At 37.9% G+C, this 16,584-nt stretch overlaps 1 protein-coding gene across 7 annotated transcripts in view; it reads left to right on the forward strand.

Moving 5' to 3' along the window:
- The window catches only part of PCCA (propionyl-CoA carboxylase subunit alpha), a 378,662-nt gene that overhangs the window by 119,722 nt on the left and 242,356 nt on the right, over positions 1-16,584 (forward strand). For all 7 annotated transcript variants that reach the window (XR_008619078.1, XM_028497435.1, XM_007103730.4 and 4 more), the window contains one exon: positions 13,418-13,496. Coding sequence is in view for 6 of the 7 variants with exons in the window: in XM_028497435.1 (XP_028353236.1) it covers positions 13,418-13,496 (79 nt within the window). In the remaining variant the exon portion in view is untranslated. The remainder of the gene's footprint in view (positions 1-13,417; positions 13,497-16,584) is intronic.

A 16,584-nucleotide genomic window follows, 5' to 3' on the forward strand; every position in this document is an offset into this window, starting at 1 on the left:
GAGAGGCCCCAACAGTGGAAGGCCCGCGTACCACCAAAAAAAAAAAAAAAAAAAAAAAAAAAGATGTTGGGTGTTGGAGTCCATCAATTTATTTATTTATTTTTGCTGTGTTGGATCTTTGTTTCTGTGCGAGGGCTTTCTCTAGTTGTGGCAAGCGGGGGCCACTCTTCATTGCAGTGCGTGGGCCTCTCACTATCGCGGCCTCTCTTGTTGCGGAGCACACGCTCCAGACGTGCAGGCTCAGTAGTTGTGGCTCACGGGCCTAGTTGCTCCGCGGCATGTGGGATCCTCCCAGACCAGGGCTCAAACATGTGTCCCCTGCAGTAGCAGGCAGATTCTCAACCACTGTGCCACCAGGGAAGCCCTAGAATACATATTTTTCTGAAGTAATTCTCTATTAAAAGGAAGAGTGAAAGAGTGAATGATTGAGTTATGAAGGATATTTAAAGGAAAGGAGAAAATAGTATCAAACTAGAACAGTATCTCATAAAGTATGTTCCTTGTCCAACAATATTCCTGGGACTTAGTTTGATGTGGAAGTATCTGCCTGCCCGTTTTATTGAATTATCTTGATGGGTTGCTCTTCTCTTAAAATAGTGTGGGGCTCCCTCCATTAAGTAAATTCTGTCTTTGCAAATGTTTGCTTTATGTTCATCTGGTTACTATTTTATAGTAAAATTGACCATGGGTTAGTTTCCTTTGTATTTCTTGTACTTAAGACAATGATCATCACATAGTATATATTCAGCAAATGGTTATTCAGTGAATGAATCAAAATAGAAATTTATATATAAGTATGGAAATGAAGTAAGTAGTCACACTTTTTAAAGTTTTTATTTTTCATAGTGTTCATAGATCATGATTTGACAATAATTTTCTCACGGTTTTTCCTTAATCTCCAGTTTTGTAATGGAGATGCCTGGGAAGAATAGGAGTATGAAGTAAACCATGATAAACTCTCAGCAAATAGATAACTACAAAAAAAATCTAGAATTATTCGGTACATTTAGTATGTGGTTGTTAATGACTATAGCTCTTCAATTCATATAGGCTGTCCTTGGATTCACAAGGCAGGACTAAAGGAAGTTTTTAGGAATCTTAAAATTCAAATGTATGAGAGTCTTTTCCTGAACCTTATTGCCTTCACACTAACTGTTGACATGACATCTTAACGTTCTTTGCAAGTTACGCTCTCCCCTATGCCTTGGCCTCTGTCTCTGGTAAGTGTATAGGAATTGCTTTGTCTTTTCTTCTCTGCTCTGGCTATTTTTTTCCTTGTCCTTTGCCTCTTCTTCTCATCTTCCTTTTGGCATGGTATAACGTTAAAAAAAGGTTGCTTTTTTTTTTTTTTTAATATATAGAAGAACAAATTTTTCATGCTAAAGAGGGATAGAAATACTTAGCTAAGCCCTGAAATCTTTTATTTATTTTATTTATTTCATACTGCTTAGAAAACTTTTCACATGTAGTATATGACTTTGTGGTTAAAGATACATTGAGGAAGACTTTGAAAAGATATTACAATTTATACCATTTTCATAATCTTAGGTAACGTTAATTCATTTTCCAATTTGGTCCTCAGTAGAAGACACATTTACTATCTATCTATCTATCTATCTATCTATCTATGAGATTTATTAAGAAATGCCTAAGGTTGAAGAAAATGGTGTTAAAGTATTCTTTGTAAAATTCATTAAAGAATGAGGTTTTTATTTTGCAGTTTTCCTATTACTGAAGTAATGCAGTCATTTGAGGTTAGAATGATAGTCCCTGGGAGTTGGGAATGTGTATTCCGTGTCCCTTCTTTCTTTCCCATTGTCAGTTGGGTACTTACATTTTCTTTTATTATGCCAGTATACACATTGTGGGTTTAAGCATGATTTCACAAGTTCTCTCTCTGTATTTTACCGTGTCATATTTGTTTCCACTGCCTCTCTCTCTTTGTTTTATTGTAGTTCATTCTTGCATGCCTTTTCTTTTTTCTATTACTCTATTGCAAAAGGCTCTGCATAGTGTTCAGACACGAATGTGAAGACATTAAGACTGGTTTTTGTTTGGAAACTTTCTGTCTGTGAACCCATTCTGCTCTAATCTATACACTGACGTGTGCTTGGTTTCTGATCCCTGGATCAGAGTTAGGGATCTAGTTATTTTTTATTTGCCCAAGTAGAGGGAAATAGGTAGGCCAGATCAGTTTTTCCCCCAAAAATGTAATTGCCTTTCTTTGCCATATTAAAACAAGTACTGTTATGTATTGGTTTACTTTCTTATAACACAGCTTGATTATATCTTAATGTGTATAATATTAGTTCATTCTTATTTAAACTCAGTGTATTTATATAGTTATTTATGTATTTATGTGTGCATGGCTATCTTAGGAAAGGCAAAATATCCTGTGCCCACTTCACCCTTTTTCATTTTCCAGTGGTAAAAACTCAGTGATAATAAATATCACCTACACATACCTTTTTTAGAGGTTGTGTATATCTGTGGTAGTAGTAGATACGAATAATTCATAGTTGGACTGCAACACATATATGTTTACATTCTAGCTACTGGATAATTAAAGACCGCAGGTAGATACAAATATGCATCACCTCAGTCTGAAGTGTGCTAAACCAAAGATATACCAAAACTAAACTGATAATGATAAAATTAAATGAACTATATAACTAATTTGTAATTAAAAGACAACAGTAAAAAGTGGAAAATTATGACCAAATAAACACAACATGGGAAATGCATTGATGATGGAATTTATTTTCCCAAATTGCTTGGAAGTATCTCTTTGTATTCACAATAGGAACTTTTCAGTGTAGCCAAGTGTTTCATGACAGCCAAATTGCCTAGTAGATTTTGAATTACATTTCCTCGGAAAACTTAGTAGTGTGCTAATTTTTATTTGAGTCTATGCAATTGTCATTAGTTTATCAGAGCTCCAGTATTTCATACTTTTATTGCCCTTCCCCTGTGACCTTAAACAACAAAAATTTACTTTTTCTTTATCCTACATGTTTACTTCCCATTGGTAAGATTGTGGGGTAGGGAGGAGTTCTGTTCTATGCCATCTGAAATGGCCTGGATCACAGAGGCAGGAAGTAGAGTGGTCTCGATTTTGATCAGCAGTGAGACTTTCTCTGTGGCTCAGCATTCACTATTATATTGCGTTATGTGGTTTTGCCATTTGCATATCATTGTCAGCATTTCCTAAATCTTGAATTCATCAGCTTTTCTCCATTTATCCTACTGTTGTCTTTGTTTAAGCTAGTGTCATCTCTTGCCTAGATCACTGTAATAGCCTTCCAGATGTGCTCCTCTGTCACAGATTGGATACCTGTCTTAGAAGCAGACTCTGGAATTTTATTGGGGAATATTTTTGGGACCAACACATGTGAGGGAGTGAAAGAAACTGGATTGAAGGAGAAGTTGAATTGAGTTGAGATGCAGACTCAGCAAAGGCCTTAGCTACTCCTAGAGAGAATTCTGCATATTGGTTGGTCTTTTATAGTAGTCTCAAGTTGGGCATATCTTGGTTGTTTCTAGGTTTTGGCGATTATGAATAGAGGTGCTATAAACATTTGTGCACAAGTTTTGTGTGGACATAAATTTTCAACTCAGTTGGGTAAGTATCTAGGACTACAACTGCTGCGTCACATGGTAAGACTGTATTTAGCTTTAGGTAGGATCACTCTGCATTCCCACCGTCCGAGAGTAACTTTCCTGTTGCTCTGCATCTTTTTTTTTTTTTTTTTTTTTTTTGTGGTACGCGGGCCTCTCACTGTTGTGGCCTCTCCCGTTGCGGAGCACAGGCTCCGCACGCGCAGGCTCAGCGGCCATGGCTCACGGGCCCAGCTGCTCCGCGGCATGTGGGATCTTCCCAGACCGGGGCACGAACCCGTGTCCCCTGCATCGGCAGGCGGATTCTCAACCACTGCGCCACCAGGGAAGCCCTGCTCTGCATCTTTGATAGCATTTGGTGTTGTCAGTATTTTGGATATTAGCCATTCTAATAGGTGTGTAGTAGTATCTCATTGTTGTTTCAATTTGCATTTCCCTGATGACTTAGGATGTTGAACATCTTTTCATATGCTTATTTACCATCTGTCTATCTTCTTTGTTAAGGTGTCCAAAAATTTTACTCATTTTTTAATTGGGTTATTATTTTTGAGTTTTAAGAGCTCTGTATATTTTAGATATAAATTCTTTATCGGATATGTTTTACAGATATTTTCTCATAGGCTGTGACTTGGGTCTGCATTCTCTTAAGAGTGTTTTTGCAGAGCAGAAGTGTTTAATTTTAATAACGTCCAATTTATCAATGTTTTTCTTTCATGGATTGTACTTTTGGTGTTGTTTGTAAGAACTTATCGCCAAACCAAAGGTCACATAGATTTTCTCTTATTTATTTTCTAGACATTTTATTGTTTAGCATTGTATAGTTGGGTCTACAATCCGCTTTGAGTTAACTTTTGTGAAATGTGTAAGGACTGTGTCTAGATTCATTTTTTGCCTATGGATGTCCAGTTGTTCTAGTACCGTTTGTTGAAGAGACTGTCCTTTCTCCATTGAGCTGCTTTAGCTTTCTTGTCAAGGATCAGTTGACTGTATTTGTGTGGGTTTATTTCCAGGCTTTTTATGCTATTCCACTGATTGATTTGTCTGTTCTTTTACCAATATCATGGTGATTTTATTACTTAGCTTTATAGTAAGTCTTGAAGTTGGGTAATGTAGTCTTTCATATTTGTTACCCTCTTTTAATATTGTGTTGACCATTATGGGTCTCCTGCTTTTCTATATAAATGTTAAAATCTTTTTGTTGATATACACAAAATAACGTGCTGGGATTTTGGTTAGGATTGCATTGAATCTATAGATCAGTTTGGGGAGAATTGGTATCTCAACAGTATTGAGTCTTCCTATCCATGCACATGGAATCTTTCTCCATTTATTTAGATCTTCCTTAATTTCATTTATCAGCGTTTTGTAGTTTTCCACATATAGATACTGTACATATTTTGTTAGATTTATGCCTAAGTATTTTATTTTGGAGGGGGCTAATGTAAATGGTATGGTGTTTTTAATTTCAAGTTTTAATTGCTGGTATTTGGGAATGCAGTCAACTTTTGTATGTTAACCTTGTGTCCTGCAACTTGGCTATAATCACGTTAGTTTTAGAAGGTTTTTTTTGGTGGTGGTCGTTGTTGATTCTTTGAGATTTTCTTCATAGACAGTTTTATTTCCTGCTAATGAAGTTGTATTTCTTTCTTCCCAATTTGTTTACCTTTTTCTTGTCTTATTGCATAAGGTAGGTCCTGTAGTAAGATACTGAATAGGAGTGGTAAGAAAGGACATCCTTACCTTGTTCCTGATCTTAGGGGGAAAGCATCTAGATTCTCACCATTAAGTATGAGGTTAGCTGTAGGTATTTCGTAGATGTTCTTTATGAAGTCTAAGAAGTTTCCTTCTATTCCTAGCTTGCTGAACTCAATGGCTGTTGGATTTTGTGAAATGCCTTTTCTGCATCTGCTGATATGGTCATATAGTTTTTCTTCTTTAACCTATTGATGAGGTAGATTAACTGGTTTTTGAACGTGGAACTAGCCTTGCATACCTGGAATAAATCCCATTTGGTCATGGTATAATTCTTTCTATATATACACTGTTGCATTTTTCTTTTCAGTCATTTTATTTTTAAACCTGGAAATTCCATTTTTAATTTCTAAATATTTTCTGTTTCTCTCCTCATCATGATCATTTTTCCTTTAACTCCATTCCCATGCTTACAGTGTTTGTAATGACTGTAATTTGTAATAGGATTGTAATAGCTGTTTTAAGGTTCTTCATTTCTGGGTTTGTTTCTGTTGACTATTTTCCTTCTGTGTGGATCACATTTTGCCTCCAAACGTGTCTTAATTTTTTATTGGATTGTAGACATTGTGAATGTTAAATACCATGTTTGGATTTTCTTATTTCTATTTAAAAGATGTTCAGGTTTATTTTGTTTGATAGATAAGTTAATTGATGTTCAGATTGATACCTTTTAGGCTTTTTTTTAAAGCTTTCTTAGGGCAAGTCTAACATACCTTTTTTTTTGGTATTCTGATTCAACAAGTATATGTTAGGCTATCTCTCTTTACCTTCTACACTTCCTATCTGTGAGTTCATAATTTTTGTTTCATTATACATCTATGGTTCTTACATATATGGCTTATTCATCCATGTAAACCCTTAGCGTTTTAGGCAGGAGAGAGAGGTGATCCTATATTTATTTATTTTATATATATATATATTTTTTTTAAAAGAAATTTTTCTGACCTCTTTGTAGTTTGATGGGACCAATTGTACTGGTAGGGAGCTCTGTTAGGAGGCTACTACAGGAGTCCTATGAAGAGATTTGGTAGTTTGTATTAAGTACAGTGATAATGGAGGTAAAATTGGAGAAATTGGACTTTTTAAAACGAAAGACTTCATAAGTGTTGCACACCATCCAGCAGTTGTACTCCTAGACATACACTCCAGGAACCTAGACATACACTCCAGGAACCTCTTGCGCAGTATTCCAAGCAATGCCTGCAGAAATATTCATGGGAGCATTGTGTGTATAGATCTGCATGTTCACTCACAGTAGAATGAATAATGCTTCAGTATGCTTATACTGTGAAATATATCACATCAGTAAAAATAAGTGATTTGCAACTACTGAAATTAATTAGTCCATTTACTTAGTGATTATTATTTTGCATGCTGTTCTTCAGGCACTCTTTTAGCTACTGGAGAAGCAATACTGAGGAAGGCAAAAAAACTGTATCTTCATTTTTTAAACTTATTTTACTTCAAACAATGTAGAAATTAGTTAAAGCAAGAATCATTAATGTTTATTATTACTATTGGTTGAAATATTGAGTATAGGATATCCACAGTTTCCAAGTTTCCAGTCTACAGATCATTTGTTAATTGCAAATGGAAAATGTTACTTCATGAGGAAATTTAATGGACACCGTCTTAATCAAGTAATCAAACCTAACTTTATGAGGAAAAGGACAAATGGACTTTTTTTTTTCTTCTTTGCTTTCTTGTGTAATTTAAGACTGAGGGTATAGCATCAGCTGTGTAGTATTAAATTTTTAAAAAAATTCTGACTCTAATAATGAGAAAACAATCAGGTAAATTCACATTGTGGATCACTCTATACAAAAACCACCTTGGGTTTTTCAGAAATTCCCCTCCCCCAACCCAAAAAGGTAAGTGAACTGTTTTACATTAAAGGAGAGTAAAGGAATTCAACAAATATTAGTATAATGCATAATACTTGTATTTATAATTTTCATCTGGGGATTTCCTTCCTGTCTGTCTTAGGCATTTTCCCCCCTGATTTTTTGGTTTTCTCTTCTGACGTTCCATTATCAGAGCGTGGTCTGCCCATCTAGAGGACTGTTTTACTCTCTGAAACAACTTTCATTTCCTTTTGCTTTGAACCTTTTCTTTAGGGAAATAAAGACCTTGTATAAGTGTTTCCTAATTGTTTTTTTTAAAAAAAATAATTAATTAATTAATTTTTGTTTGCGCTGGGTCTTTGTTGCCGTGCGGGCTTTCTCCAGCTGCGGCGAGCGGGGGCTACTCTTCATTGCGCTGCGCGGGCTTCTCATTGCAGTGGCTTCTCTTGTTGCGGAGCACAGGCTCTAGGCGCGCGGGCTTCAGGAGTTTTGGCACTCAGGCTCAGTAGTTATGGCTCGCAGGCTCTAGAGCGCAGACTCAGTAGTTGTGGCGCACGGGCTTAGTTGCTCCGCGGCATGTGGGATCCTCCCGGACCAGGTCTCAAACCCGTGTTCCCTGCATTGGCAGGCGGATTCTTAACCACTGTGCCACCAGGGAAGTCCCCTAATTGTTTTTAAAAGAAGACCAAAAAAAAAAAAAAAAAAAAATCACACCTTCTGTTTGACCCTTGAGAGATTTCTGGTTAGTGCCACCAAATTAGGAATTAGGACATTTCCCAAGAAATATCTCACTTTTTCCTTCTTTTTACTTTTCCTTCTCCATCAGTCATTATATTCTATGAAATTTTTATTCAAGAAACTGTAGGTGAGGGCTTCCCTGGTGGCGCAGTGGTTGAGAATCCGCCTGCTGATGCGGGGGACACGGGTTCGTGCCCTGGTCCGGGAAGATCCCACATGCCGCGGAGTGGCTGGGCCCGTGAGCCATGGCCGCTGAGCCTGCGTGTCCGGAGCCTGCGCTCCTGTAACAGGAGAGGCCACACAGTGAGAGGCCACACAGTGAGAGGCCCACGTACCGCAAAAAAAAAAAAAAAAAGGAGTTTTGGCACTCAGGCTCAGTAGTTATGGCTCGCAGGCTCTAGAGCGCAGACTCAGTAGTTGTGGCGCACGGGCTTAGTTGCTCCGCGGCATGTGGGATCCTCCCGGACCAGGTCTCAAACCCGTGTTCCCTGCATTGGCAGGCGGATTCTTAACCACTGTGCCACCAGGGAAGTCCCCTAATTGTTTTTAAAAGAAGACCAAAAAAAAAAAAAAAAAAAATCACACCTTCTGTTTGACCCTTGAGAGATTTCTGGTTAGTGCCACCAAATTAGGAATTAGGACATTTCCCAAGAAATATCTCACTTTTTCCTTCTTTTTACTTTTCCTTCTCCATCAGTCATTATATTCTATGAAATTTTTATTCAAGAAACTGTAGGTGAGGGCTTCCCTGGTGGCGCAGTGGTTGAGAATCCGCCTGCTGATGCGGGGGACACGGGTTCGTGCCCTGGTCCGGGAAGATCCCACATGCCGCGGAGTGGCTGGGCCCGTGAGCCATGGCCGCTGAGCCTGCGTGTCCGGAGCCTGCGCTCCTGTAACAGGAGAGGCCACACAGTGAGAGGCCACACAGTGAGAGGCCCACGTACCGCAAAAAAAAAAAAAAAAAAAAAAAAGAAACTGTAGGTGAAAAAACTACCTAAGATTATTATATGACTCATGATTTTTATATCATTAAGATGTCATTTCATCAGCCTTTAAGTTATCAGTTTATGCCACCCTGTATAGGAGCAGGTTTTGCTTGAAGGGGGTTGGGGGGGGTTATGTAGTGTGTGTTTTGTGTAGCTCAACATGGTGCTATTAGTTGGTCAAGAAAAATTGTTTCTTTAGGCTTGGAATCCATAACTGTCACTAAATGGGAAAGCACCTAAGCTCCTAGAGGCTTCCTTCATTCCCCTGGCATCCATATCCTAACTATCAACACGTCATGCTGACTCTACCTCTAAAACAACCTTCAAGTCTCTGTCTTTCTCTCTCTCTCTCTGTATCTACAGCCAAGTCCAGGTTATAGCTCGCTCTCTCCTGGACCACCACAAAGCTTTCTAATCAGTCTCCTTTCTCCCATCTTTGCCCTTTTTCTTTTTTTTTTTTTTTTTTTTTTTTTTGCGGTACGCGGGCCTCTCACTGCTGTGGTCTCTCCCGTTGCGGAGCACAGGCTCCGGATGCGCAGACTCAGTGGCCATGGCTCACGGGCCCAGCCGCTCCGCAGCATATGGGATCTTCCCGGACCGGGGCACGAACCCATGTCCCCTGCATCAGCAGGCGGACTCTAAACCACTGCGCCACCAGGGAAGCCCTGCCCTTTTTCACCTCATACCTTGCAGAGCAGCCAAAGTGATCTTAAAAAATTAGGACTACATTAGGTCAATGTACTCTCCTATATAACCTTTCCAACTTGTTCCTTCTGTCAGGAATATTCTGCCCTCATTGATTTTTCAGAGGACTTGCTCTAGCTTGTCAATTTAAGTCTCAGTTTAAATATCAGTTTTCTCAGAGAAGCCTTTTCAGGGAAAAGTAACATTAATCACTCTGAATCACATCCCTCTGTTGTTTTTATTGTAGCAACTATCACCACTTAATGTGTTTCACACACACACAAACACTTAGGTGCATGTATATTTATATATAGTTCTCTACTAGATACCAAATATAGTAAGTGCCACAAGAGCAGATAATTTTCTGAATTGTTCATCTTTGTATCCCCTGGAGCCAGATCAGTGTTTGGCACAAAGTATTTATTCAGTGAATATTTTTGAGTTGATGAATGAAAATTTGATGGTAGAGTTAGAAAGAGGATTGCTGCTTATGGTGGAAAGTAAGACATACTGATTGCTGGGAGGAAAGGAAACCAGAGAAGTTATCTTGTCCTGCAGTTAAACCTGCCCTTCCTTGAAGGTTGAGTACAGAAAAGTAGGAATAGAAACCTTTTAGGACTTTGGTACTAAGTTTCTGTTTAAAAAAAAAAATTTTTTTTAACATTTTTCTCACATAGTACTTAGTAGATATGTCTTTGGAAGCATCATGCAGAAGGGAAATAAGTAATGGAGACTTTGTGCATGTTGGAGTTGGGCTGTTAGAAGGAGTGGGGCATGTATCTCTGGGTCTGGGAGGGGAGGTCAGGTAGTGGGGAGTAGGCATTCAATGAGAGGATGGTAAAGGTGAGGAAATATCTGTGAACAGCACTAGGACCTGAGGGTTTTTTGGGTTTTTTTTTGTTTTTTAAGCCATCTTATCATACCAGGAGATTCGTCTCCTTTTAAAAACCTTGGAGAATTTTGTTTTGTTATGATGAGGAAGGTTGTTCTGTTTCAAACATATGTCAACTGAAGAATATAAAATTAAAGAAATGTATTCTAGACAAAAGTTGAACAGAGGAGTAAGTACTCCAATGGATTAAAAAAAAAAATGTGAGAGAACATTAGTGGATATTTCATACCCAGGCTGGGAAAAGAGGGGAAGCAATAGCCATCAGCTTGATCATTTCTGATTTTTCCGGAAATGTCAACTTTTGACTGAATCTTTTTTTTCCTTTTTCGTCCAGTTCCTGGCACCCCATGGCTTACCCTAATTAGAGCCACAGGCACAATAAGAAAGTAGGGGTGACACACTGGGTTTTTTGATATTATTTAATATCATCTGTGTGGAATATTCTTTTCCCTGCTTTCCGAATAGCTAGATGTCATTTCTCCATGGCATGGTGACAAGCATAAAAATATGTACTGTCTGAAATTTAATGACTTACTTAGCGTAAGAAATTGAGTAGAATACCTTACCATTATATTATTTTCAATTATAGCTCAAAAATTATATTGAGTTCGTGACTGTAATGTCCCTAACTTCTACCAGTTTCTCCCTCTCTCCCAGTTGTTTAATATTTGGCTTGTTAAATTTTTGTCAGGGAGTCTTCTCTTCTGGGTTATATGTATTCACAGGTCTAACGCTGCATTGCCTCCTTTGGAGGGACCATATTGCAATTGTCTTATTATATATTGCCCTGTTGCCTGACGATTTCTCACCTTTTCTGAACATACAATAGTTTCTTGTTGACAAATTATTCTGTGTGTTTTGTTTTGCCATCTAGTTCCTTGTTACCAAGGACAATTTCCCAATCTTATTGTGAACCTTACAAATCCCTATATAGTCCAGGGTCCATAGGTGGATAAATGACTAAGATGAGATTAATACTGGAATCAGAATAACTGCAAATTTCCTAATCCTCAGTGGGAACTGAAAATAGTAGAGATATGGGATGTGGATATCATACCTCTCGTGGTTTCCTGTTCACATGGATAAATAGTTTTTGATGGTGAATTGATGACAATTCAGTTCAATTTTTGGGGGATAAAAAAGACCTTAAGTTGTTTTTAAAAGGATTTCTCAGGCATGCTGGTTTCTAATTTTTAGATATTGTTTCTTCACTGCTCAGAAACAAGCTAATTCTTCTTTACTGATCTCAGTCTAATTCCTTTATGTGGTACTCATTGTGAGGCTGCAGCACTGAACAAGACAGACACCGTTCTTATTACTCTCAAGCAGGAACTGTAGCACGCAAGAGTGTGTAGTGTAATGTGCTCCCAGTTTATGTTTTGAGTTCTCTTTTCCTCTGCCATCCTAGAGATACTCTGTGGACTTCAAATTGTTTCAGTCCTTTCTTAAACCTGTCCTGTGCTTCCCCCACCTCTGTTTCTGCTATTCCTGCCTAACATGTTCATATCCTGCTCATCCTTCATAGCCTTATATAAATGGCCCTATCTATAATATGCTTTGCTTAATCCCCTTTTTCTTACCTTCCTGTAATTCTTTTCTGAATTCCCGTTGAGAGAATTATTTGGGTACTTTCCCTCTTTCTTCCTAGATTATAAGGCTCCCAGTGTGAAAATACTATGTTCATCTTTCTTGTTCTTAGTGTACTTAGTATTGCTTTTAAAATGCTGTCCCACATAAGTCTATCTCACATAAATGTAACCAACATCAGAATTTAAAAAATTTAATTACTTATGAATCACTTAGGAAGCAAGTGCCATTTTAACTAAGTTGAAGTTAAGTGATGTTTTGTGGTTTAGGGGTCAAAGGTCTGTGACATTTGGCCCTGTCTTCCCTTTTTGTGAAGATCCTATAGCTAGAGTGTAGTGCTATTAGAGCATCACAGGCCAGGAAGAGTCCTTTAAGGGCTCACTGACCTCTTCTTTCTTCAGCAAAGATCATAAACAAGTGGTCTCAGACATGAGTATCTCCACCTTATTCAGAGGTTCGGAGAACCTCTGAACAAAGAGACTTCACAGCTTTTCTTGATAAATCATTGTAGATGACTCACGCTGTCAGAAATTTTACTTTATAATAACTACTCTAAATACGCAGTCCTCTTTACTAACAACAATTTTATTAATTTTCTCTTGTAAAACTTTGGCTGGAAATGTCCTTTGTTTTGGGCCTGACTTTGTATTTTCATAATATTCCCTAAGTCTAGATATTTCATTGCCTCTTGACTGAGTGGAGTAGTGCCGTAGCTTCTCCACTGATACCAGTGAGCTCTGCATCTTCTGCTCCAGTCATAATATACCAGGCATGGCTTGATTTTTCCCAAAGCCATCATGTCAGTTCTTGCAGATAAAAGCTGCAGGGGTTCCCTGTGATTTTTCAGATGAAAATACCTCAAGTACCTGTAAACCATTACTTTTGAAAAAAAGGGAATTTAATTTGTTATGTATGCAAACAGCAGTTTTGGGGAATCAAAAGAATGCGTGTGTGTGTGTGTGTGTTTCCTTAATGCTATAAAAGTTGTTTCTTATATCCTTGGTTAATTAATACTGTATCTATTTCCATTTTTGGAATCCACTGTCAAATTATGTTTTCTTAGCTTTTGATTTCATTATTGGGGAAAATGTTATATTTATTGATACAAATAGTCTTTTTCTTTTAAAATGATCACACTCGTTTAAAAAATATATGTAAGATCATTACACTGATGTTATTTTCCTGACTCTAAAGAAAGGAACTTTTAAATAAATTAGTTATTGTCTTCTGTGTTATCGAACATGTGGTCAGTTGTCATGCTCATGCATCCAAATGATCAAAGTCTGAACTTCTGTCTAATTCTTCCCTGCTGTTAGGCTACCCTGTTATGATCAAGGCCTCAGCAGGTGGTGGTGGGAAAGGCATGCGAATCGCTTGGGATGATGAAGAGACCAGGTGAGATTCTGTCCAAAATATACTTTTGATGAAAATTGCAGTTACTAGAGTTTTATTAAACTGACAAGTAAACAGATACCAAAAGCATAATGGAATAGTTATAATAATCATCTAATTTTTACTCTTCTAGGTGGGAAAAATTGAAATTATGCAGAAAAGTTTCTTATTTATATTTTGATGATGATTATCCTATTATCGAAAGGTTTTTACTTTCTTAAACATTAATAAAGGATTATCTTTTTACAGTGTATTTTAAAAAATTATGGTCATGATTTTGTCTTCGAGGCAAAAATTACTAACGTTTGGCTATGTAATTCTGAATGTGATCAAAGATTTGAACCATATATATTTGAAAGCAGTCATAATGTTATCTGTTTATGTATTAGTATGCATTTGCTTCCCTTTGCTTGTCTATAAAAACAGTGAACTACTATTGTAACTTTATAGTGTGAAATATATTTCCTTTTGAATTGGAAATTATTGTATCTCCTTTACATGCAGTGCACTCTGTTTTGAATTTAGAACACTTTCTTAGTAGTAGTTTCAGAAATCAAAAGAAACTTTTAAAACAAAAATTTAAAAACCTAATGTATTGATAACATCATGGGGATTAGAAAATAATTTTTTTGAACAACTGCCTAGTACAAGCAGGTTTCAAGGGACTCTATTCAGATTTGTATTACATACTTCAAGGTTTGGCAGCAAGAGAGATTTATGTCATTTTTTGAAGGAGGGGAATTTAAAAAAATCACTGAATTATTATCATTAATGTTGCCTTTCCTGCCCTTCCTCTACCCAAAAGTAATTTGATCTTCCAAATGGTTAGTTCTGTTTTCTCCCTTTCTTTTTCCCTTTCTTCCTATATTCCCTGAAATCTCTGAAAGAGAAATCTGGAGTAGTTGGTGTGAAAGTCATCCAATACAAATCTAATTCAGAAATTAGGTTCTAAAGTGAACATACGAGGTAAAAATCTCCTAGAGGCAATATATTACCCTTTAAAATCTGAGGGGAAGACACCACACTGCAGACTTGTACAGATAGTTTTAACTCTAGAAGACAGTTGTCTCAGGACACCATTGTTTTTTGGTTGTGTGTTAGAGGTGGGGTGATAATATGTGCCCAGTACAGACCTTTCAGCCCCAGTCTCACGTTCAGTGTGGCACTGATACCAGATACTGACTGAGGTAACGTCAGATTCTCCTCTCCCATCTTACACTTACCCAGCATAAATAAACTCATTGCATGGATTGGTGATATTTGTTATTGAGATATTTGATACTGAGAGCCTCCTGTGTGACAGGCAGTGTTTTAGTAAGGTTCCAGGAATACAGCAATGAACAGAAACAGATAAAATAATCCACTCCTCTATGCAGTTCTCTCTATTCCTCTATATCCAGTATATAACTGGATCAGGAGTTCTTAACCTTTGAATTCACAGACGCGTAAAGTTCAGGGACGTTTGTGCGCCTGGATAAGGAAAAATAGTGCATATTTCTTTCACTAGCCTCAAACTGGAATTTAGTGTTTCCTCCAGTATAGACAAGCTACCATAGTAGTAGTACCTGTGGGACTTTTTACCCTTTAAGAGATCCCTTATATTATCACATTACATTGTTGCAGGTATCTCTAAGTTACAGTGATTGTGAGACTTGTTGTTGGAGCTTATTAATGAATAAAGAACCCAAGTACATGATATCCCAAATTTGTTTTTAAAAAATATTTTGATACCTATATTTCAATGTAATTTGTTTCTTATATAATCTTATGCATTTTCTTTTCTCCATTTTAAATCACTTTGAACCTTATTTTGACAAGAGGTTCCTGTGCTGCATGATACTGCCAAAGGCATCCACGACATAAACAAGGTTCAGAAACCCATTCTGGTAGGAAGAGACAAACAATGAACAAGATCAAAGTAAATCATATCCTACTGTGGAAGGTGATAAGCAATATAAGAAAAGTAAAGGAGGAAAGGAAGAGACATGGGGAGTGTTGGAGGGAATTCCCATTCTGAACAGGGTTGTCAGGGCTGTCCTCACTGAGAAGGCACACTTGAGCGAGGAGGGAGGCGTGTGGGGATTAGGGTGCAGGCAAGGGAAGAGCCAGTGTGGAGGCAGTGACACAGCAGTGTGTCTGGGGAGATCCCGGGCTGGCCAGCTGGTGGGGGCAGGGGGAGGGCTAGAAGGAAGTGGGGAGCCGATTGTCTAGGACCCCGTAGGCCATTCTTAGTGAGGTCGGGGGCCACTGGAGGGTTTGAGTAGAGAAGTCGCAATCATGGAACTTCAACAAGCTCCTAACATGATTTACATGTTTTGTATTATAAAAATTTTCAAATGTGCACAGATGTAGAAGAATACAATGAACTTCTGTATACGTATCATCCAGATTTACCAATTGTCAAGATTCTGTGACTTAAGTTTTAAAAGGATCACTCTGGTTGCTCTCTTGGCAATAGACTTAACAGGGGGCAGAATCATGAACGCCGGAATCGGGGACACCAGTTGGGAGGCTGTTGAAATAATCCACGCAAAATAATGGTGACGGTGGCTTTCCCCAGTGTAACGGTGGGAGTGGTAAGAAAGAGTTTAATTCTGAAAGTAGAGGCAACAGGGTTTTCTGAGGGTTGGTTGTGGAGTTTGAGTGCTTGAGGGTGACTTGCAAGCCCTGTTTAAGTTATCTTATTTTTTTGCTCTTATTCTCTCTTCGGCCTTAGTGTTGATTTATAAGAATTAAATGGATATGCTGCAACGCTAATTTACTTGAAAATTTCTTGGGAAATGCCGAGAAGTTAAGGTCAGCGTGAGGGCATTTATCTTCAGAATTGAGATGCTTAATTGAAGAATGGTCTGCTTCTTAGCCTCGCTCTGGAACTCTTTGCCTGGTGTGGTTCCTTTTGATAGTGGAGACTTGCAGAGCATTGGTTAACTATGTGAAATGTTTTAAGTTGGGCTGGCTAGTTGTTGTGTGTGGGTGGAAGCAGGCATAAGGGTAGGAGGCATACTTAGCCCCATTTTTACCGCATAATTTGTCTTACTTGACTTTTGAAGTTCAGGTGTTGAAGCTATCTCTTGTGCTTTATTTGTAACCC

This window comes from Physeter macrocephalus, chromosome 13 (assembly GCF_002837175.3).
Source record: "Physeter macrocephalus isolate SW-GA chromosome 13, ASM283717v5, whole genome shotgun sequence".
In the NCBI taxonomy this organism is placed as follows: domain Eukaryota; kingdom Metazoa; phylum Chordata; class Mammalia; order Artiodactyla; family Physeteridae; genus Physeter; species Physeter macrocephalus.